This window comes from Scyliorhinus torazame, chromosome 13 (assembly GCF_047496885.1).
Source record: "Scyliorhinus torazame isolate Kashiwa2021f chromosome 13, sScyTor2.1, whole genome shotgun sequence".
NCBI lineage: Eukaryota > Metazoa > Chordata > Chondrichthyes > Carcharhiniformes > Scyliorhinidae > Scyliorhinus > Scyliorhinus torazame.
This window is the reverse complement of record NC_092719.1, coordinates 59576088-59598209: the sequence shown is the minus strand read 5'-3', so window position 1 is coordinate 59598209 and position 22122 is coordinate 59576088. Positions and strand designations below refer to the sequence as shown.

The following is a 22122-nucleotide window of genomic DNA, read 5'->3' as shown; positions in this document are numbered from 1 at the left end:
CTGCAGATACTTCATGTTGGTCGGTGTATCTAGACTAGTGTTGGCTTTGATCTCAGTTCATTTTATCAAAATTAAAGCCTTTTCTGTAATCTAAGTTGAAGAGGATTCCCATCTTGGACCTTGAATGATTAGCATCAATAATATTTGCCTAGAGGATTTCTGCCATAAACCTCACTGGGTTTGCTGGGCAGTGTGCAGCCGGAAGGGAATATATTGGAATTCTTGCATGAACTGACTATCTGTGTTACTGCAATAATGCACATGACCTGTATCAGGTCAGCAGAGACTGGTTGGTGTATAAATTCAAGGTTGCATTCACTTTATCATCCACACATTTTGTTGTTTGTTAAACTGGCTGAATTAAAATAACTCTCCATAACCTTGGGTGCAGCGTAGCTTTCTAAAATGTTGCTTTGTTTAAAAGCCAATGTATGCCCTCATGAGGTCAATATATCTGAAGGAATCGGTATTGATAAAGCTTTGAACGTTGAACATACAGTGCAGAAGGAGGCCATTCAGCCCATCGGGTCTGCCCGACCCACTTAAGCCCTCACTTCCACCCTATCCCTGTAACCCAATAACCCTTCCAAACCTTCTTTTGGACACTAAGGGCAATTTAGCAGACCAATCCACCTAACCTGCAAAGTCTTTGGACTTTGGGAGGAAACCGGAGCACCCGGAGGAAACTCACGCAGACACGGGGAGAACGTGCAGACTCCACACAGACAGTGACCCAGCGGGGAATCGAACCTGGGACCCTGGCACTGTGAAGCTACAGTGCTATCCACGGTGCTACCGTGCTGCCCACCTTCTATGGTATCTCCCAATTCTTACTTCCAGTGGCTCTTTAACGGTATCCACATTATCATCGTGCTCATGATTCAGAAACAACTGTGTTCCTGCAAAGAAATTCACTCCTTTCCCCAAAATGTTTTAGACTGTAAAGTTGAGTATTATTAAGTGCTTGAGATATAACATTTCTCCGAAGTTTTTCTTACTGCCCAATTTGCAAAAGACAAATAGATTTGCAAGAATGCCTGAAACTGTGGCCTCCATTCTGCTCTCCCAACTTGGGGTCACTATACTCTGTATCCCTCAATGGCTCATCGCTGGCTTTTGGGCCCAATGACTGGGTCCCCATTGTGGTCTTAACATTTAGCCCTTAATATGTGCTACCTTTAACACATAGAGTAAATTTAACCTTTTAAAGATCAAATTGTATTGGCCATAGGTTTGATCCTAATGTAATATTACAGCTTAATTTAAACCATGTTTGTAATTTTGTTACTCTTAAGAGGGTTTTCAACAGATATCTACAAATGTGTACAAATTTTTCTTTTGACTGTCAACGATAAACTTTAATGAATTGTGAATCAATTGTAATATATTGGGCCCAATTTTAGCCCTGTGCAAATGGGTAGGTTTTGAATAGGTTAAAATCGGGCCATTATCTTTTATTTAATTGGAATCCAACTCAATTGGAAAACTACAATCCTTAGTTTTGGGTGACGATTTTTTAGTTTGGCTTGTTGCATTTTGTTATAAATCATTTGAAATGGTACTTTAATTACAAAATCTGCTGTGCATGTTTTACAATATATACCCATTATATTAACATGAACCGGACTGTTGCTTTTGCACCCATGCTATCAGCATCCAAGTAATACAACCCAAAGACAAAGAAGAGACATTTATATACTAAGGAATTTTATTACTATTTATTATTTTGTTTTGTAAAAAAGAGTTACTATTTATTTGGTAGGGTAGGAAGAAGGGATGGTAAAAATTGAGCAGTGAGTTATATGGTTTATTTCAATGTTGGAAATACTTTATTTAAAGACCAATGAAGAATTTTGGCATCATATTGGCAATTTTGGCAGGGACCGAGTTCAATTCCGGCCTCGGGTGACTGTCTGTGTGGAGTTTCTCCCTGCGTCTGCATGGATTTCCTCGGGGTGCTCCGGTTTCCTCCCACAGTCCAATGATGTGCAGGTTAGGTGGATTGGCCATGCTAAATTGCCTCTTAGTGTCCAAATGGATAGGTGGGATTACTGGGTTACGGGGATAGGGTGGAGGCATGGGCTTAAGTAGAGTGCTCTTTGCAAGGGCTGGTGCAGACTCGATTGGCTGAATGGCCTCCTTCTGCACTGTAGGGATTCTATGTAAAATTGGAAGCAGTGTACCGTAAAGGTTCTTCATTTGATGCAAATGCAAAGTTATTTTAATATTCCAATTTTAATTATTGTAATTTGTTGATACAAAGAACAAAGAACAATACAACACAGGAACAGGACGTTTGGCCCTCCAAACCTGTACCGGTCATGATACCATCCTTGGCCAAAATCCTCAGCACTTCTTAGTGCTGTATCCCTCTATACCCATCCTATCCATGTATTTGTCAAGATGCCTTTTGAACGCCGTTAATGTACCACAACCTCCCCTGGCAGCGCGTTCCAGGCACTCACCACCCTCTGTGTAAAAAACCTGCCTCGCACATCTCCTCTAAACTTTGCCCCATGGATCTTAAACCTATGGCCCCCAGTGACTGACCCTTCCACCTTAGGAAAGACCTGCCCATCCACTCTACCCTTAAGTGGGCAGCACGGTAGCATAGTGGTTAGCACAATTGCTTCACAGCTCCAGGGTCCCAGGTTCGATTCCCTGCTTGGGTCACTGTCTGTGCAGAGTCTGCACGTTCTCCCCGTGTGTGCGTGGGTTTCCTCAGGGTGCTCCGGTTTCCTCCCACAGTCCAAAGATGGGCAGGTTAGGTGGATTGGCCATGCTAAATTGCCCTTAGTGTTCAAAATTGCCCTTAGTGTTGGGTGGGGTTACTGAGTTATGGGGATAGGGAGGGGGTGTGGGCTTGGGTAGGGTGCGCTTTCCAAGAGCTGGTGCAGACTCGATGGGCTGAATGGCCTCCTTCTGCACTGTAAATTCTATATTCTATGCCTCTCAAAATCTTGTAGACCTAGATCAGGTTGCCTCTGAAACATATGACATGGTTGGACGTGATGAGAAAGGTACTTTTTCCTGAGGAGAATATATGTTTAATAAAAATGTTACTGTTCTCAGTGATTCATTCTTGTATTCTTTTGAAAATGTATTACAGAACAAAGTAGTTGGCCTCTGTGGAAATTACAATTCCCGGATTGAAGATGATCAAATGACAAAGTCAAAATCATTGGTTACCAGTGTTGTGGAATTTGCAGAAAGCTGGATATCTCCAAAGCCATGCTGCTCATTAGTCACCCAAATTTCTCCTTGTGACAGAAATCCATATTGTTATGCATGGGCAGCAAGGAAATGCGGCATCATTAATGGAGACATTTTTAAAGAATGCCATAAAATGGTAGGAATTAATGAGTGTCTATATAAGGAGTTGCATCAACAAAGTTTCAAAATAAAAAGAGATGAGGCCTCTGTTCATGTGCTTTCTGACACTCTGGACCTACACCCCATCAGGTTGACCCACAGCCATACTACGACTCTTGTGTCAAGGAAGCATGTGCCTGTGACATGGAAGGAAGATTTCTGGGTTTCTGTACTACAGTGGCAGTGTATGCAGAAGTTTGTAGTAAAGCTGGTGTTTGTATTGACTGGAGAACCCCAGAATCATGTCGTAAGTAATGACTTTCATCATGCACGTTAATCAAGGACCAGTTTAAGGGAATCTCAATGTACTTTTAATAACTCAACAAGACGAGTTCCGAATATCATCTGAAAGAAATTCCAACTTTGCAGGAGATGTTTAAAATACAAATGTATTTCCCCTCCAATCAAGGACCACAATTCTGTCTCTATAGCGTTGACAGACGTCCTTTTCTGGTCAACAATGGGCCTGTTCAGTGAACAGTTCTGTCAGCAATGAACATCCTCACTCCTTTGAACCTGTTGATCAGCCAGGATTATTAGTAATTTGATTTGCTCAATCTACATGCAGATTAAGGTCACCTATAAATACAGATATTCCTTTATCGCATTCCTTTATCATATTCTAATAATCATAGAATCCCTACAGTGCGGAAGAGACCATTTGGCCCATCGAGTGCACTGACCCTCTGAAAGAGAACCATATCTAGGCCCACTAGCCCACAACACCACCTAAACTTTGGACACATCTTTGAATAGTGGGAGGAAACCAGAGCAACCAGAGGAAACCCACGCAGACACGGGGAGAATGTGCAAACTCCACACAGTCACCCAAGGCCGGAGTTGAACCCAGGTTCCCTGGTACTGTAAGGCGGCAATGGTAACCACTGTGCCACCTTGCTGCCCATTAATCTCTAATTTTCTGTTTAATACCATCCCCAACATCACCGCTACAGTCTGGGGGTCTATATACAACCCCTATTAATGTTTTTTGCCCCTTGGTGTTTCTCACCTCTACGCATACAGATTCCACAATGTTGGAGTTAACATCCTTCCATTATTACATTAATTTCCTCTTTGACCTGCAAAGTAACCCCACTGCCTTTTCCTTTTATTCTGTCTTCCCTAAATGCTGAAAACCCCTGGATGTTCAATTCCCATCCCTGGTCACCATGCAGTCATGTCTCTGTAATCCTGACTATTTCATACCCGTTTACATCTATTTACTTGATTAATTCAGCTGCTTTATTGCGGATGCTCCATGCATGAAGGCACAAAGGCTTCAGGCTTGACTGTTTAACATTCCTTGTCCCATTTCCATTATTTTTAACTGTAGTCCTGTTTGATTCTGGCCCTTGATTTCACTGTCAATCACTCTTCTTAGTCCCCTTTTTGTCTTTTATTCACATCCTTGTTTCCTCCCCCACTCACTCCGTGCTTAGGTTCCCATCCCCTTGTCATTTTAGTTTAAACCCTCCCCAACCACTACAGCAACTGCTCCTCTAAGTCATCAGTCCCGGTCCTTCGCAGGTGCAACCCCCCCCGTTTATACTCGTCCAACCTCCCCCAGAACCGGTCCCAATGTTTCAGGAATCTGAAACCCTCCCCCGCGCATCATCTCTTCAGCCACATATTCATTGGAGATATCCTGCTATTTCTGATCTGACCCACATGCGTCCCTGGTAGCAATCATTACCTTTGATTCTGGCCCTTGACCTACTTTTCAAATTACTTCCTGAGAGGCCACTCCACCCAACAGTATCCAAAGTAGCATATTTTCTTTTCATGGGAATGGCCATGGGAGATTCCTGCACTGTTTGTCTAGTCCTCTTGCTCTGCATGGTGGTCACCCATTCCCTTCCTGCCTGTGGAGTCTTAGACTGCAGCGTGACCATCTCTCTATATGTGCTATCCACAATACTCTACACCTTGTGGATGCTCCCCAGCCGCTGCTCCACTCCAAAGCCCGGGCTTCTAGGAGCTGCAGCTACGGACACTTACTGCACACATACTGACCCTGGGCACTGGAAATGTTCCCAGATTTCAACATAAAGCAGGAGGAGCATACCATGGCTTTGAGCTCTGCTGCCATGACTTAACTCTTTACATTAAACTATTTCGGTTAGCCCTGCTGCCTCACGGCGCCGAGATCCCAGGTTCGATCCCGGCCCTGGATCACTGTCCGTGTGGAGTTTGCACATTATCCCCGTGTTTGCGTGGGTTTCGCCCCCACAACCCAAAGATTGGCCACGCTAAATTGCCCCAAATCAAATGATATCAATTACTCTTGACCCCTCTTCTCTGGTCCTCGTTACTACAGAGTATAGACCTTTCAAACTTTGAAAATAAAGACCTTACAATCTATTAGCGATAAAAGTAGTAAATACTCATCCAATCAGCTGGTTCCATTTGCCCCGCATCACTTTTGAATCCTGGGGCGGGATTCACCCCTACTTGGCAGGGCGGGGGGTCCCAGCGGGTCGGTGTGGCATGAATCACTCTGGCGTCACTCTGGAATCCTCCGCACCTTCAGGGGCTAGGCCCGCCCTGGAGTGGTTTGCGCCCCGCCGGCCGGTGGGAAAGGGGCTTGGCGCCATGCCAACCGGCGCCGAAGGGCCTCCGCCAGCGTGAGTCGGCGCATGCACGACGGTGCCAGCGTGTGCTGGCATCATCCCCGTGCATGCGCAGAGGGATTCGCTTCCGCACCGGGAATGGCAGAGGACCACAGCCTCCGGTGCGGAAGGATAGAGTGCCCCCACGGCACAGGCCCGCCCGCGGATCGGTGGGCCCCGATCACGTGGGGGCACCTCCCGGGGCAAGATGCCCCCGCGCCCCCCCAAGAACCCCGGAGCCCGCCCCGCTGCCAGGTCCCGCCGGTAAGGGACCTACTCTAATTTACGCCGGCAGGACTGGCAATGAACGGGCGGGACTTCGGCCCATTGTGGGCTTGAGAATTTGTGGAGGCCCGGGGCCCATTGAGTCCCGCCGGTCCCCGCCATTCTCCGAGGTGGGCGGCGCGACTCACGCCGAGGCAATTTTTGGTGGGGGGGAGAATTTGGAGGAAGGCGGGGGCGGGATTCACGCCGACCCATGGCGCTTTTCCGACCCGGCGGAGGGTCGGAGAATCCCGCCCTTGATGTCACCTCAGGAGCTCTGAACTCCAAGCTAGCACTCTGATTTTTCACTGCACACTCCCGTTGGTTTCACCCTCCCGACAGTGAGCTCTCCAATCTTGTAGCCTCTACTCCTCTAGGTGGTGCTCACAGCTTGGCAGCTTGTCATCTCAGCCTGTGTTTCTTTTTTTGGAAGGGCAGATATTTCATTTGATTTACTGGCACGCTCTCAATTAGAATATTCCACAATAGTTTCATTCTTCTTGTGGTATTAAAGGATATGAATTGTTTATATTTTATATTGCAGCTATATACTGTGACTATTATAACCACGGTCCTGATTGCAAGTGGCACTACAAACCATGTGGGACAAGGATAACTCCAAAGATGTGCAATAACCATCCTGTTGCAGAAACGTTCTCTAAAGTTCTTGAAGGTTTCATTTCTTTTATTCTAGTTAGTCTATGATTTAGTTATATGTGATATGTCGCAGAATTAATTTCTCAAAATATCTTTCAAGGTTAATAATCATTTGAGTATATACATCGTGGCTTTATAGTAATAATATAGCAAACATTGCCTCAAGTTTATCCTGAAAATTATTTCTATTATCTGAAATTGTCATTGAATGACGTGCCTGTTTTTAATTCTCAAAAAGCATGGTTTCTGATGTCTCAGTCTCCACATGATGGACTGCTACTTAAGAGGGTGCATGTTAACGTACACAGTCTACAGATTACGCATGAACTTTTCATATTAAGATATTAAGATAGCTCAATATCATTGAATGCTGTGAATAGGAAGTTTGGTGTAGGCAGGGTTTTGCAGTGACATCTCTCAGCTGGCCATTCTGAGGTCCTCACCTTGGAGGTCAGCTCAGTGGGTGCTGAATGCTCTTTCATGCTTTCCTTCTTCTAACTTGGCTATTCCTGGCTGTGTTTCCACCTTCTACCCCTGTAAACTTGAGGCCATCCGAAACTCTGCTGGCCTAACTTGCATCAAGTCCCCTTCAACTGTCATCCTGTGCTCACCACGACCACATTAGTTCTTATTCAAGCAACGTCTTGATTCTGAAATTCTCACCCTTGGTTTCAAACCCATCCATCACCTCTACCTATCTCTGTAATCTCCTCCAGTCCCACAACTCTTCAAGATAGCTCCACTCCCCGAATTCTGGTGTTGATCTTGTGTATCCCTGATATGAATCATTCCACCAATAATAATTAGCCCCAGACTCTGCAATAACCGCCCTACACTTCTCCACCTCTCTACTTAATTTTCATCCTTTATGACAATGCTTAAAACCTACCTCTTTGACCAAGGTTTTGGCCACCTGACCTAATATCTCCTTATGTGACTTGGTGTCATACTTTATTTTATAATTCCTTTTATGATGCCTTCCCTAAACTGGCCCAAGAACAGAGCTGCAGGATACATCAACATATATTTACATTGAATTGGTGGCTTTAATAGGACCTGAATGTGGCTTCAGTGAACCCTCAAGGCCTCACTGAACTTTTGAAATAGCTGAGCTAGCCTCTGCGCTGAAATATGTCAATGATCCCATGTTGCTCTCCTGCTGTTTGCACCAGCTGAGGGAGTTGACTTTGGCTCCCCTCAGCTTATTACATTTTATTACGTTTTACTTGAAGACTTAGCTAGGCTTCTAAGTTTTTTCCTTATCATGGAAATATTTCATGATGCCCCTTGCATCATTTCATAGAATCCCTATTGTGCAGAAGGAGGCCATTCAGCCCCTTATGTCTGCATCGACCCTCCGAAAGAGCACCCCACCCAGGTCCACTCCCCCACACCATCCCTGCATCCCCACCTAACCTGCACATTCCTGGACACTAAGGGGCAATTTACCATGGCCAATTCAGCTAACTAGTACATCTTTGGACTGTGGGAGGAAACCGGAGCCCCAGGAGGAAACCCAGGCAGACACAGGGAGAACGTGCAGACTCCACACAGTCACCCAACACCGGAATTGAACCTGGGTCCTTCATGCTGTGAGGCAGCAGTGCTAACCACTATACCACAGTGTTGCCCTAGCATGTACATCGGCAGTGTGCAGACCTAACTTACATATCACTGCCTATCGCATGTTTAACCGAGAAAGATTTCCTATGTGTTGTGAAATGTATTTTTAATGCATTTATAATTTCCCTATGCAATGACTGGATGGAATCTTCCCACCAGTTTGTTTCTGAGGGTGAATCAGGAGAGCCAATTTTAACTTGAAGTAGATAACTGGCAGGTGTGTCTGCTGCTCACCTATGGTTGCTGCTATGAGATCTGAACCATTTGGAAGCCGAGACCATGATTATGTGCTGATGGCTAACAGTGGATGACATTTGGGCACTCTGCTGCAGCTCATGAGTGGGCATGATATGGCAGCTTCCCGCATTTTCCAGTCTATTTTTTGCCTCCTTTACAAAGTGCAAAGTAAGGCCCTGCTCGTTAAGCAGCCAAATGTCACAATACTCTTCAAATAATTTACACATCACAAATGGAACTGAGGTGATTGCCAGCAGCCAGTTTATGGTTGGCAGTTGCTTGTTGGGGGAGGGGCAATTGGTCACATTGCTCAATGCCTACTTAATATGGCAAATAGGGCAAGCAACAGGTCCAAGTAGTAGGCTGCTTCAGTTTGAAAGTTGGAGTCCTAGCCCAGTGTCAGGACACTTTTTGGCATGTTCAGGTACAAAGGGGTAGACCATGAGTAGTGCACAGCCTACCCATCTGCACAAAGTGAGTGGGCTAAATTGTGGCTCTTAAAAATTTAGTCACTCATGAAATTATCCCCAAAAGGTTTGTGTCAATCGATAGGTAAAATGTATTTCAGCTTTAGTAGCTTAGTTAGGTTTAATGTCTCAGACTAATTTTACTATTTTCTTTTATTGTACAGGTTGTTATGCAAATTGCCCTAATCATGCTCCTTATCTGGATGGAAATATGATGAAATGTGTTCCCTTATCTGAGTGTACCTGTTATTATAATGGACTATTAATGCAACCAAATGAAGTGTATATTATGAACTGTGGACAATGGTAAAGTATCACATAATTATCGATTTCTAAATGATGGGCGTGATTTAATTAAATGGGATCAAAGTCCCAAAGCGCGTTTAGCCGCATGTTTCCTGACGCTCGCAGTGAGAAATCGGGACGCTATTTCTCTGGAGCCCAGACTCGACCCTTGACCCACCCCAAGCACTAACTCACTATGAGTGGTTCCCTGGGCCTGCTCCAACACCCGTGCAGGGCACCCCGGCACGATTGCCATCGTGGAGAAAATGGCACTGCCAACCTGGTACCCTGACCTGCCAACTGGCAGTGTCACCTGAACACCTTGGCAGCATCAGGCTGCTCCCACGTAGCACTGTGAGCATGCCAGGCTGGCAGTGCCAGGGTACCCAGGCAGCACCAACAGTGCCAGGATGCCACCTTGCCTAGATCATAGAATTTACAGTGCAGAACGGGCCATTCAGCCGATGTAGTCTGCACCGGCCCTTGGAAAGAGCACCCCATTCAAGCTCACACCTCCACCCTATCCCCATAACCCAGTAACCCCACCTAACCTTTTTTGGACACTTAAGGGCAATTTATCATGGCCATTCCACCTAACCTGCACATCTTTGTACTGTGGGAGGGAACCAGAGCACCCGGAGAAAACCTACACACACGGGGAGAACGTGCAGACTCCACACAGACAGTGCCCCAAGCCGGGAATCGAACCTGAGACCCTGGAGCCGTGAAGCAACTGTGCTGACCATTATGCTACCGTGCTGCCCTACGAGTGCCATTTTATCTGGTCCCCGTTTGTGGAGACCAGTATTGAACTGCACTCGCCCAGTACTCCGAGGTGAAGGGGATTGACCCCAACGCCTCGGGTGTCTCGGGAAACTGTATATTAAAGTGAGATTATCTGTCTCACTCTAATATGCAGATTTGCCAAAAAGTCATCCCGCCCACAATGGCTGGGATTCACATTGCAATGTCTTGCGAGATCGCGTTAGATCACGTGAGGTGTTGAGAGCTGGGTAGATCCCAGGAGAGTGGTCTTCTGGCTTCTATAGGCCACGTTGGTCGCGACGTATTGCTTTTTGGGCACAACATGGCCGTTCAATCGTGCCCAATGTGTTTGATTGTTTAACCTTAAACGTACTTCATGTTGAAATAAAATTATAATAAATGCAATTTTTAGTAACCAGGAAAAGCATGATATATCCAAGAAACGTATTCCTTTTACAGAGGTTTTCAAACATTCCGATGCCCTCAATATATTCTTAATGTCGTCCTTGAGAACTACTTATTTGTCTGTTCGATCCATTTACACTGTTTGCTTTCATGATAACATAATCTTCAAAATTCTTCATGTTGTGATTTATGCCTTGGAGACAGGAGGAGATAGCACTAGTTTCCATGCCTTAAAAAAAAATTTACAGTGCCCAATTCATTTTTTCCAATTAAAGAGCAATTTAGTGTGGCCAATCCACTTACCCTGCACATCTTTGGGTTGTGGGGCGAAACCCATGCAAACACGGGAGAATGTGCAAACTCCACACGGACAGTGACCCAGAGCCGGGATCGAACCTGGGACCTCAGCGCTGTGAGGCAGCAGGACTAACCCTCTGCGCCACCGTGCTGCCCTCAATTTCCCTGCCTAACAGAAGTTTTAGCCAATGGCTTCAGCTGATTCTTTCAGTTTATTTTCTCTTTATCTCTGTTGGCTACTGGCACAAAGAACAGTTTGTTCGTCACTGGGTCAAAATTGTGGACCTCCCTACTCGCCAGCACAGGGAGTACCTATAGTACATGGACTAGTTAATTACCACATTTCCAATGTTGAATGGGGATGAGCAACAAATGCTGTCCTTGCAGTGACGCCCAGATCCTGTGAATTAATCCAACTCTACTGGCACCCCCTATACCATTTGTTCATGACTCTGTTATGCCCATTTTGCATTGAGAGTCCAGGGTAATGCTCTGGGGACCTGGGTTCAAATCCCACCACGGCACTGATGAAATTTGAATTCAATAAATAACTTGGAATGAAAAGTCTTATGATGACCACAAAACCATGGTTAATTGTCGGAAAAACCCACTTGGGTCACTAATGCTCTTTAGGAAAGCAAATCCTCCACCCGTACCTGCTCTGGCCTACATGTGACTCCAGAGCCATAGCAATGTGGTTAACTTTGAAATGCCACTCAGTTCAGGGGTAATTAGGAATGTGCAATAAATACTGGCCCAGCCAGCAATGCCCACATCCCATCATGATTATTTAAACAAATTTGCATTAATGCCTGTGGAATTAAATCTGCCACCTGTTGCTCCAATTGCCTAAAATAGCTAAACCTTTCTAATCAGGAGCAGGATTCCCAGCCTCCCAGCCATGTGCTTCTTGGCGGATTTCCCACTAAGCCAACCCAAGCCACCGGGAAACACATGGGTATGCTGCCGGCAGGACCAGAGAATCCCGTCGCCGGAGAATTCTGGCCCGGGTCAGATTATTCATAATTCTTTGTCCTTTCTTCTGTTTCTGTTATCCTCTTCAAATTTTGAACATCTTCCTTCTCCTTGGCTGTACTATTAATATGCATGGAAAATAGGGAATGCCTTGGACAGTCCCTCAGTGTCGAGGATGACTTGCTTCCACTCCAGGGAGGTGGGTTCTGCGATGGCTGAATAGCCCCATCCTGGATCCACAGATTCTACCACAGGTTTGGTAGGTGGTGCTTGATAAGGTGGGTCAGTGGGACACTTTGGATTCTGGGCTCTCCTTCCGCTGTTTTCACTTGGCCTCTACGTGCTCCACACTACAACGCTCAAGGTGATTGTCACCTTTGTGGATTCTTTTTCTCCAGTTTGTCCATTCTAAGGCAAGCGATTCCCACTTGTCGATGGGGATGTTACATTTAATTAGGGAGGCTTTCAGAGTGTCCTTGTAGCATTTCCTATGCCCTCCTAGTGAATTCTTGCCAATGCGTTGCTCGGAGTAGAGCACTTGTTTGGGAGTCTTGTGTCGGGCATGCGGGCAATGTGGCCTGCCCATCACAGCTGGTCGAGCGTTACCAGTGCCTCGACACTGGGGATATTGGCCTGGAAGAGGACGCTCACGTTGGTTTGTCTATCCTTCCAGAGGATGTGCAGGATTTTCCCGAGGCAGCGTTGGTGATACGTCTCCAAGGATTTGATGTTTCTGATGCATGCAGGTGGGTGGGGACCACAGCTGCTCTGTAGACCATGAGCTTGGGGCTCGGTTTGAGGTCTTGATCTTCGAATACTCTACTCCTCTGGTGTCCAATGACTGCACTGGCACATTGGAGTCGATGTTGCATTTCGTTGTCAATGTCTGCTCGGACCGAGAGGAGGCTCCCAAGGTATGGGAATGATCCACATTGTCCAAGGGCTTACCATGGATCTTGATGATTGGGGGGGCAGATCTGTTCGGCAGGAGCGGCCTGGTAGAGAACCTTTGTTTCCCGGATGTTTAGTCTGAGGTCCATTCTTTCATATGCATTGGTGAATGCGTTAACGATGGTTTGTAGCTCGGCCTCTGAATGTGCACACACACAGGCGTCGTCTGTGCACTACAGATTGATGTCAGATGTTGGCGTGGTCTTAGAACATAGAACATACAGTGCAGAAGGAGGCCATTCGGCCCATCAAGTCTTGGTTCTGGCCTGGAGGTGTCGGAGGTTGAACAGTTTCCCACTTGCCGGTAGGTTAGCTCCACTCCAGTAGGGATTTCCAGGGTGACTGGGTGGAGTGTTGGTGCGAGGAAGATGGAGAAGAGAATTGGTGCGATGACACAGCCCTGTTTGACCCCAGTTTGAACACGTATTGGGTCTGTGGTGGTTCCGTTGGTGAGGATCATGTCATTGGCGAGGCTTACATGTCATCATGGGGCAGGCGAATGGTGACGAACTTCTGCAGGCAGCGAATTTGAGTAGGATGCTCCACAATCCCTCCTGGTTGACAGAGTCAAAGGCCTTTGCAAGATTGAAGAAGGCCATGTACAGAGGTTGATGCTGCTCCCTGCACGTTTCTTGGATTTTCCAAGCACTGATGATCATGTTCATTGAGCCTCTTGAAGGATGGAAGCTGCAGAGACTCAGGGAGGAGCTCTTCAGCCACGGGGAGGAGGCAGTTGAGGAAAATTCTCGCAATGACCTTTCCCGTGGCAGGGAGTAGGGAAATCCCTCTGTAATTTCCGCAGTCGGACCGGTCTCCTTTCTTGAAGATGATCACAATGATGGCATCTCTGAGATCATCCGGCATGCTCTCTTCCTTACAGATAAGGGTGGTGAGGTTGTGGATTCTCGTCAAGAGTGCCTCTCCGCCGCATCTTAGTAATTCTGTGGGGATTCCATCTGCGGCAGAGGCCTTGGTGTTCTTCAGCTGTCGGATTGCTTTTTTGACCTCACGGCCAGCTGGGGTTGTGTGGAGATGGTTTTGATTTGATTTGATTTATTATTGTCACATGTATTAGTATACAGTGAAAAGTATTGTTTCTTGCATGCTATACAGGCAATGTATACCGTACATCGGGATAGAATTAGAGGGCGTGCTGGGCACAGCTTGCAAGAAATTGCCTCGCTCCGGCGCCATGTTGGAATTGGTGGCAGGTAGCACGTTGCAGGACGGTGCCAAGAATGGTTATGTTGAATGTTGGTTATGTCATCTCTCCAGTGGGCATTGACTGCCTCTCTGATGAGCGCCTCTCCATTTTTGGCTCTCAGTGGGGTGGTCCCTGGATAATCAGACAGTAGAGGGTTTTGATTGTGCTGAAGAAGCTGTGCATATCGTGGTTGTCAGCAAGTTGCTGGGTCTCCTGCAAAACCACCATCTTTTCTATAGGTCATGAGTTCTTTGTTGCACCTCTACCTTCAGTTACCTGCAGACTTGTTTCCTTTCACTCGGGTTTTGTCAGTCAGGAAAGTCTTACGATCAAGGAGATCCTGGATCTCCTGATCGTTCATGTCGAATCAGTCTTGGTGTTTCCTGGTAAAGGGTGTGAGTGTCTCCTCGCAGGTGCTGACTATAGCGGCTTTGAAGGTGGACCAGGTGCTGTGGGCATTCTGAGGCTCTGGCTCATTGGTTGTCGCCAGGTTAGCTGTGAGGTGCTGACTCGGGGTCTTTGAGTCCAGCGACATTGAGTCTCCTGTGGCAGAGCTTCTTCCGCCTCTGCCGGTTTGGGGCCAGGGTGATGGAGATGGCAGAGCGGATTAGTCGGTGGTCAGTCCAGCATTTTGTTTTTCAATATCTTCCTTCTCTTTGTCTGTTCCAGTAGTATGCATGGAAAATAGAGAGTATCAAGACTAAAGCGACATGAAAGTTCCTCATTGGTACTAGCTCTCTGATTCCTGGTTTTAAACCTTCTGTTTCATTATTTGCTACTTCAGCCATTGATCACAAATGTAGAACCTTGCCAAACTTTCTGAAGCTAACCATTAAATAACTCAGTTATAAAAGATATAGGGTGAGATTTAACAGAAAATGTCCAGTTTTGAACTTGTTTTGGGTGTCTCTCGGCACCTGCAGTGCCAGGAGTGACCCAGCTATCTAAAAGGACGCTGCCATTTTATTTGGTCTCTGCGGGGCATGCCCCATCGAGGCTGTACTTACATAATTTCCTGCACATACCTCATTTCCTGCACTGATGGGCTCACCATTTTAAAATGCCGTCCCGATCTTTCAACTCTCTTTGGCAACTGCCCGCAGCTGCTGAATCCTCCCACTGCCCCAACTTACCTCTTGGGGTGACCTCGGGCCCCCCTTACCCCACTTCTTAAGGGCACCTCCCGGCCTGATCCTTCGCACAGTCAACCTGACATCTGGGCACCTTGGCACTGCCAGCCTGGCACCCTAGCAGTGCCCCTTCCAGCAGGGCAGTTCCACTTTGGCACCCTGGCAGTGCCAGGGTGACACTTTCAGGGTGCCTGGGTGGCAGTGCTAAGGTGCCAGGCTGGCAGTGCTAAAGTATCCTGGTGCCAGCTCGAGTGCTGGCGTACCACATTGCCCAGAGTACGACCACCCATGGGCCTCCAATGGCCTTCGAGACACCCCCAGATGCCATCACGCCTACTAAGCGTTTGTGTGGATCAGTGTTAAATGCGAGGTCTCCCAGGTGATGTTGGTAGTTCCTGGGCTTCGCGATTATCCATCTTAGACATACTTAAATGAGCCTAATGGCTCATTTAAATATGTTCATCTGGATCTCGCCCAATGAGACCATTAAAACTTGAGTTCTGCAATAGTGAGACTCTGCTGGTATTGTGGTAGGGTGACAGGGGATGGGGAGGGGTGGTGCATGCTTGTGTACGAGTTTGAATTTAAATTATGGGCATGCATGTGCACACTCCTGCTTCACAGCACTAAAGGGAATTTGTTCCTCTGATTAATCTTTGTCTAACTGTAATGGTCATGGAAATAATGTCACAATGTTTTTCCAAGCACTGCCTAGTTCTCACCTCATCCACCTGAAATGGATGAAATATTAACTCACTAGTTGTTCCAACTGGATGTGGATCCTTAAAGATGGATTTTAATAGCCCTCCCAGGTGGCAGTGCCAAGGTGCCAGGGCAGTGCCAGGGTACTTGCTGGGCATGCCACCCTCTCCTGGAGACTCTACTTCCATGTGTGCTCCACAACCAATTTCCTTTGCCTGGTTCCCGTTTATAAAAACTTGTTGTAAACCTCGAGATCTCAACTGGGGGCAGGTGGGTGGGGGGTGGGTGGGTGGGAGGGATGGGGGGGAGGTGTTGTGGTGAGAGGGAGTGGGGTAATCTGAAAACGAGATCTCGCTGGTGAGGGGTGGGGTGGGGGGGGGGGGTGGGGGGGGGGATTGTGATGGGAGGGAGTGGGGTAATCTGAAAACGAGATTTCGCTGGTGAGTTTCTCATGTTCTGATTTTGGCGGGATTTTGTGCCCACATCGCCATTTGGGAGGTTGTTGCCAGTATGATTGGATAGAACCTGCCACTCTTCTCTTGGGCTCTTCTCGTTCTTTGCACAATTCATTTGATGCATTTCATCATTAGCATTATTGGCCTGTTAATTTACACACCCAATCAATAGGAAACGCATTAAAGACGTACACACTATGTGGTAGAATTTGTCAAGCGCTTATGCACGTTGTTTGGATGATTAAGAATTGCAAACTGCTCAGCGACATTGCAGATATTTTTGACCGTCTCCCCTGTCTTATTGAGAATGCTTCTAATCATATAGAACGCAGAGTAAAGCTATGTGGACCTGCTTAAATGTTTAAAAAGGGACTAAAATGAGCTCCAATGCAATGTATCCCAGGGTAAATGCATACCCCAGTGCTGTTCATGATGGCAAATAACTCACTGTCTTAACAGCACGGTAGCATTGTGGATAGCACAATTGCTTCACAGCTCCAGGGTCCCAGGTTCGATTCCGGCTTGGGTCACTGTCTGTGCGGAGTCTGCACATCCTCCCCGTGTGTGCGTGGGTTTCCTCTGCGTGCTCCGGTTTCCTCCCACAATCCAAAGATGTGCAGGTTAGGTGGATTGGCCATGCTAAATTGCCCATAGTGTCCAAAATTGCCCTTAGTGTTGGGTGGGGTTACTGGGTTATGGGGATAGGGTGGAGGTGTTGACCTTGGATAGGGTGCTCTTTCCAAGAGCCAGTGCAGACTTGATGGGCCAAATGGCCTCCTTCTGCACTTAAGTTCTATGATAATCTATGAAAACTTGGAAATATATCGCCATGTCTTCACTATCACTGAATCAAAATTCTGGAACTCTCTCCTTAATAGCATTATGGGTGTGTCTACATCGCAGCTCACCATCACCTTCTCAAGGACAATTAGGACTGGCAATGAATGTTGGCCTAGCCAGCGACGCGCACATCCCATAAATGAATTTTAACAAGTCGTTTTGGTCAAATTTGAGCAAAACAAGCAAATTTGTTCAATGAACAAAAACATGAATTGTTGTTAAAATAAAGGCCAATTTGCTATTGCTTTCCCCAAATGAATACAATACTGGAACATTTTAATTTTATATCTTACAGTACGTGCCATAATGGAACCACAACCTGCCGTAAGTATGAGTTTGAATGTTAAAAAGCAGTGCTGTTAGTCCCTCTGTCATTCTAATTGATTAGGAAGAGGAATGCTATTGATTAGCTGTGTTCAGGAAAACCGGATCTACATGTGGTGTAGCAGTCAATCTTTAAAGGGGCCACTGCAAGGCACAAGTGATAAGATGGATTTGTCAACATATATTTACCTGAACGTGGATTCAGGAATGGCCATATGTTTTTCAGTGTCACATACAAACTTGCAGCCCACTATCACTCCAACACCTAACTGGAAGCTAACCTTTTGAAATATTCATTGTCAATTTAGATATAATGATACTGAGCACCACAACATACAATTAACATATATTTCAGTTCAGAATACACCCGTTTTGTGAATTGAGTAAGTCATATTTAACCACATTATTAGTTATAGCATTTTGTCATGCACTTCTCATTGATTATGATTTGAAAATTGATCAAATAATCATGAGGAAAAAAAATTCCCCAGTAATTTTTCATTTCGGATTGATGACCATGAGATATTGTAAGCACATTGCAAGGATAGCCTCATTGTTAAAGACACATTCACAGAATTTTAACTCCTTCTGCCTGGCTGAAAAGGGTTGGACAGGAGCTAAAACCACATGATACCATTTTACTGCTCATTTCCTAACAATTGACCTCAGTGGGTATCAGTGCTGGGGCCTCAAGTGTTTATGATCTTTATTAATAACTTTGATGAAAGGACCAAATGTTTTGTAGCCAAATTTGTTGATTGCACAAAGATAGGTAAGAAAGCAAGTTGCGAATTGACACAAAGGAAGGAACTCTCTGTTCCCACTCACAGCGGCAATCATGGAGGGCTTGGGAGCAAGATTTGTCAGGAGGCCAAGAAGCAGTTTCCCGATGACAGGGAATTAGTTTGGAATCTTGTTCTCCTGACCTTCATGGCAGCTTAAACGCAGGCCAAGTATCATGTGGAGCTGCACATTGTGAATTCTCAGCAAAAGACCAACACACATGAATCTTGTTATACATCACAAAAAGTCTAAAGTGCAAGTTCAGCAGGAAATTGGAAGGCAAATCAAATGAAGGCCTTTATTTTGAATGGAATGGAGTATAAAAATAGAGAAGTCCTTCGAAAACTATACAAGGCACTAGTTAAACCACACCTGGAAAACTGTGAACAGTTTTGGTCCCCTTTTCTTAAGGTAAGCTATACTGGCATTGGAGGTAGTCCACAGTTGGTTCACCAGGTTGATCCTGGGTATGGAGGGTTTTTCTCTGAGGAGAGGTTGAGTAGGTTGGGCCTGTAATCACTGGAGTTTAGAAGATTGAGAGGGTTCTTTATTGAGACATATAAGATTCTCAGGAGGCTTGACAGGGTAGATGCTGAGAAGATGTTTCCTCTTCTGGAAGAGCCTAAGTTCAGAGGGCAGAATCAAATAATAAGGGGTTGCCCAATTAAGACAGAGATGAAGAGGAATTTGATCTCTCAGAGGGTAGTGTATCTGTGGAATTCTTTACCGCTGAGAACTGTAGAGGCTGGGTCGTTAAAGATGTTCACTGCTGAGATAGGCAGATTTTTCATCAGTAAGGGAATTAAAGGTTATGGAGAAAAAGTGGGAGTGTGGAGTTGAGGATAATATCAGATCAGGCACAATCTCATTAAATGGTGGAGCAGACTCGATAGGCCAAATGGCCTACTTCTGCTCCTACATATCCTACATCAGTGGAGCCACCACGCTCCAAACATTTTGCACAAATGTTCGATCATGCCACTCATGCCAAGAAATCGCATTATTTCCCTTCATCTCAAGGGTATCGAAAACTCCTCAAGGAAAGTGGCTTGGGCTTTTCTAAATTCACTTTTGGCTAGGTATACCACCAATCCCACCTCCTGAAGTCGATCAAATAACTCCATCAGATGTTTTACATGTTCTCTCCATGTCTGGCTGAAAATTACCAGATCGTCGATGTATACCGCACAATTGGGTAATCCTGAAACAACTTTGTTAGTTAACCGTTGAAATGTGGCTGGGGTGTTTTTCATGCCAAATGGCATAACTTTGAATTGGTATATACCATCCGGAATCACAAAAGCTGAAATCTCCATCGCCCTTTCGGATAAAGATACCTGCCAGTAACCTTTAAGTAAATCCAGTTTGGAAATAAAAGCTGATTGTCCCACTTTCTCAGGGCAATCCTCCAAACGTGGGATAGGATAAGAGTCCATTCTTGTAACTGCATTAACCTTTCTATAGTCCACACACAACCGTTGGCTACTGTCTAGTTTAGCTACCATCATTATGGGTGAGCTCCATTGGCTGCAACCCACTTCAATTATACCATTTTTAAGCATACTCGCAATCTCTTTGTTAACCTGTGCCAATTCAAAAGGGTTAAGTCTGTACGGATGTTGTTTGATTGGAACAGCATTTCCCACATCTACATCATGTATAGCCATTTTAGTACTGTAGCGCACAATGACTTACGAGAGAGACGAGTAGTGATGAAGTCGATGAGGCTTTATTAAGCGAGACATGTCCCCAGCAGTTCAGCAACAGAATGAAGCGGCGGGGAGAAGCTCGGGTTCTTATACTCCGCCTTCAGGGCAGAGCCAGGAGTCAACAGCCAACCAGGACCCGGGATCTGTCAGCCAATAGCATCACGGCTTCACAGTCCCACATGACCCCTAATACATACCACCACAAGTACTTCCCAATTTATCTCCACAAATATGCCCATGTGATATCAATAACTCTTTCAGGTCATTCCATTTTTCCTCTGGAAGGTAACTCAACAATTTATTACAATTTTTAAGAATATCCTCGTTTTCCAATTTAATTTGAGGTATGTCAAATTTACAGTCATCTGGATTTGGTTCGTCACTTTGAGTTAGAATCATTAAAACCTCCTCCTTTTTCTCTCCTTCCCTTTCAAAGTACCTTTTAAGCATATTCACATGACAAACTCGGTGAGTTTTCCTTCTATCCAGCGTTTGTGCCACATAATTCACCTCACTTAATTTCCTTTCAATCTGATAAGGTCCACAAAACCTTGCTTTTAAAGGTTCACCTACCACTGGAAACAACACTAAAACTTTATCTCCAATGGCAAAACTACGAAGTTTGGATTTCTTGTCCGGTACCCGTTTCATCACATTTTGTGCAACTTTTAAATGTTGTCTAGCCAATTCACCTGCTCTATTTAATCGTTCCCTGAAATTTGACACTTAATCCAATAATGTAATTTCTGATTTCTCACTCACCAATTTTTCTTTAATCAATTTAAGTGGTCCTCTTACCTCATGATCAAAAACTAGCTCAAAAGGACTAAATTTGGTTGACTCATTAAGTGCATCCCTAATTGCAAACAGTACGAATGAAATTCCTTTATCCCAATCCTCTGGATAATCATGACAATAATCCCTCAACATTGTCTTTAATGTCTAATGCCACCTTTCTCACGCTCCCTGTGATTCTGGATGGTATGCAGTTGATTTAAATTGTTTTATTCCTAAGCTATCCAGAACTTCTTTGAATAACCTTGAGGTAAAATTTGATCCTTGATCCGATTTTATTTCTGTGGGCAGTCCATATCTAGTAAAGAATTTAAGTAACTCCTCCACAATATTTTTAGCTGTAATATTACATACTGGAATGGCCTCTGGAAACCTAGTAGACACATCCATTATAGTCAAAAGATATTGATTCCCACTTTTCGTTTTAGGAAGCGGTCCTATGCAATCAATTAGGACCCTTGTAAAAGATTCTTCAAATGCTGGAATGGATATTAAGGGCGCTGGTTTTATCACTGCTTGAGGTTTCCCGATCACTTGACATGTGTGACATAATTTAACTACATCTTCATGTAGTCCATGTATTAGTATGTATGTATTAGTGAGAGGCAGCACGGTTTTGTGAAGGGGAGGTCGTGTCTCACTAACTTGATAGAGTTTTTCGAGGAGGTCACTAAGATGATTGATGCAGGTAGGGCAGTAGATGTTGTCTATATGGACTTCAGTAAGGCCTTTGACAAGGTCCCTCATGGTAGACTAGTACAAAAGGTGAAGTCACACGGGATCAGGGGTGAACTGGCAAGGTGGATACAGAACTGGCTAGGCCATAGAAGGCAGAGGGTAGCAATGGAGGGATGCTTTTCTAATTGGAGGGCTGTGACCATTGGTGTTCCACAGGGATCAGTGCTGGGACCTTTGCTCTTTGTAGTATATATAAATGATTTGGAGGAAAATGTAACTGGTCTGATTAGTAAGTTTGCAGACGACACAAAGGTTGGTGGAATTGCGGATAGCGATGAGGACTGTCTGAGGATACAGCAGGATTTAGATTGTCTGGAGACTTGGGCGGAGAGATGGCAGATGGAGTTTAACCTGGACAAATGTGAGGTAATGCATTTTGGAAGGGCTAATGCAGGTAGGGAATATACAGTGAATGGTAGAACCCTCAAGAGTATTGAAAGTCAAAGAGATCTAGGAGTACAGGTCCACAGATCACTGAAAGGGGCTACACAGGTGGAGAAGGTAGTCAAGAAGGCATACGGCATGCTTGCCTTCA

The 22122-nt window shown here is 45.4% G+C and overlaps 1 protein-coding gene across 1 annotated transcript; it reads left to right on the top strand.

Moving 5' to 3' along the window:
• Positions 1-3011: 3011 nt before the first annotated feature.
• Positions 3012-9539, top strand: LOC140387626 (mucin-2-like). Its single transcript, XM_072470820.1, has 5 exons — positions 3012-3020; positions 3110-3349; positions 3463-3619; positions 6790-6918; positions 9394-9539. The coding sequence occupies exons 1-5, from the start codon at positions 3012-3014 to the stop codon at positions 9537-9539; spliced, it is 681 nt and encodes a 226-aa protein (XP_072326921.1).
• Positions 9540-22122: the final 12583 nt, after the last annotated feature.

Coding starts and splice junctions, on each gene's coding strand:
- LOC140387626 (XM_072470820.1), top strand. Junction 3,350..3,462: donor TTAAAGAATGCCATAAAATG/GTAGGAATTAAT, acceptor ACACCCCATCAG/GTTGACCCACAGCCATACTA. Junction 3,620..6,789: donor GAGAACCCCAGAATCATGTC/GTAAGTAATGAC, acceptor TTTATATTGCAG/CTATATACTGTGACTATTAT.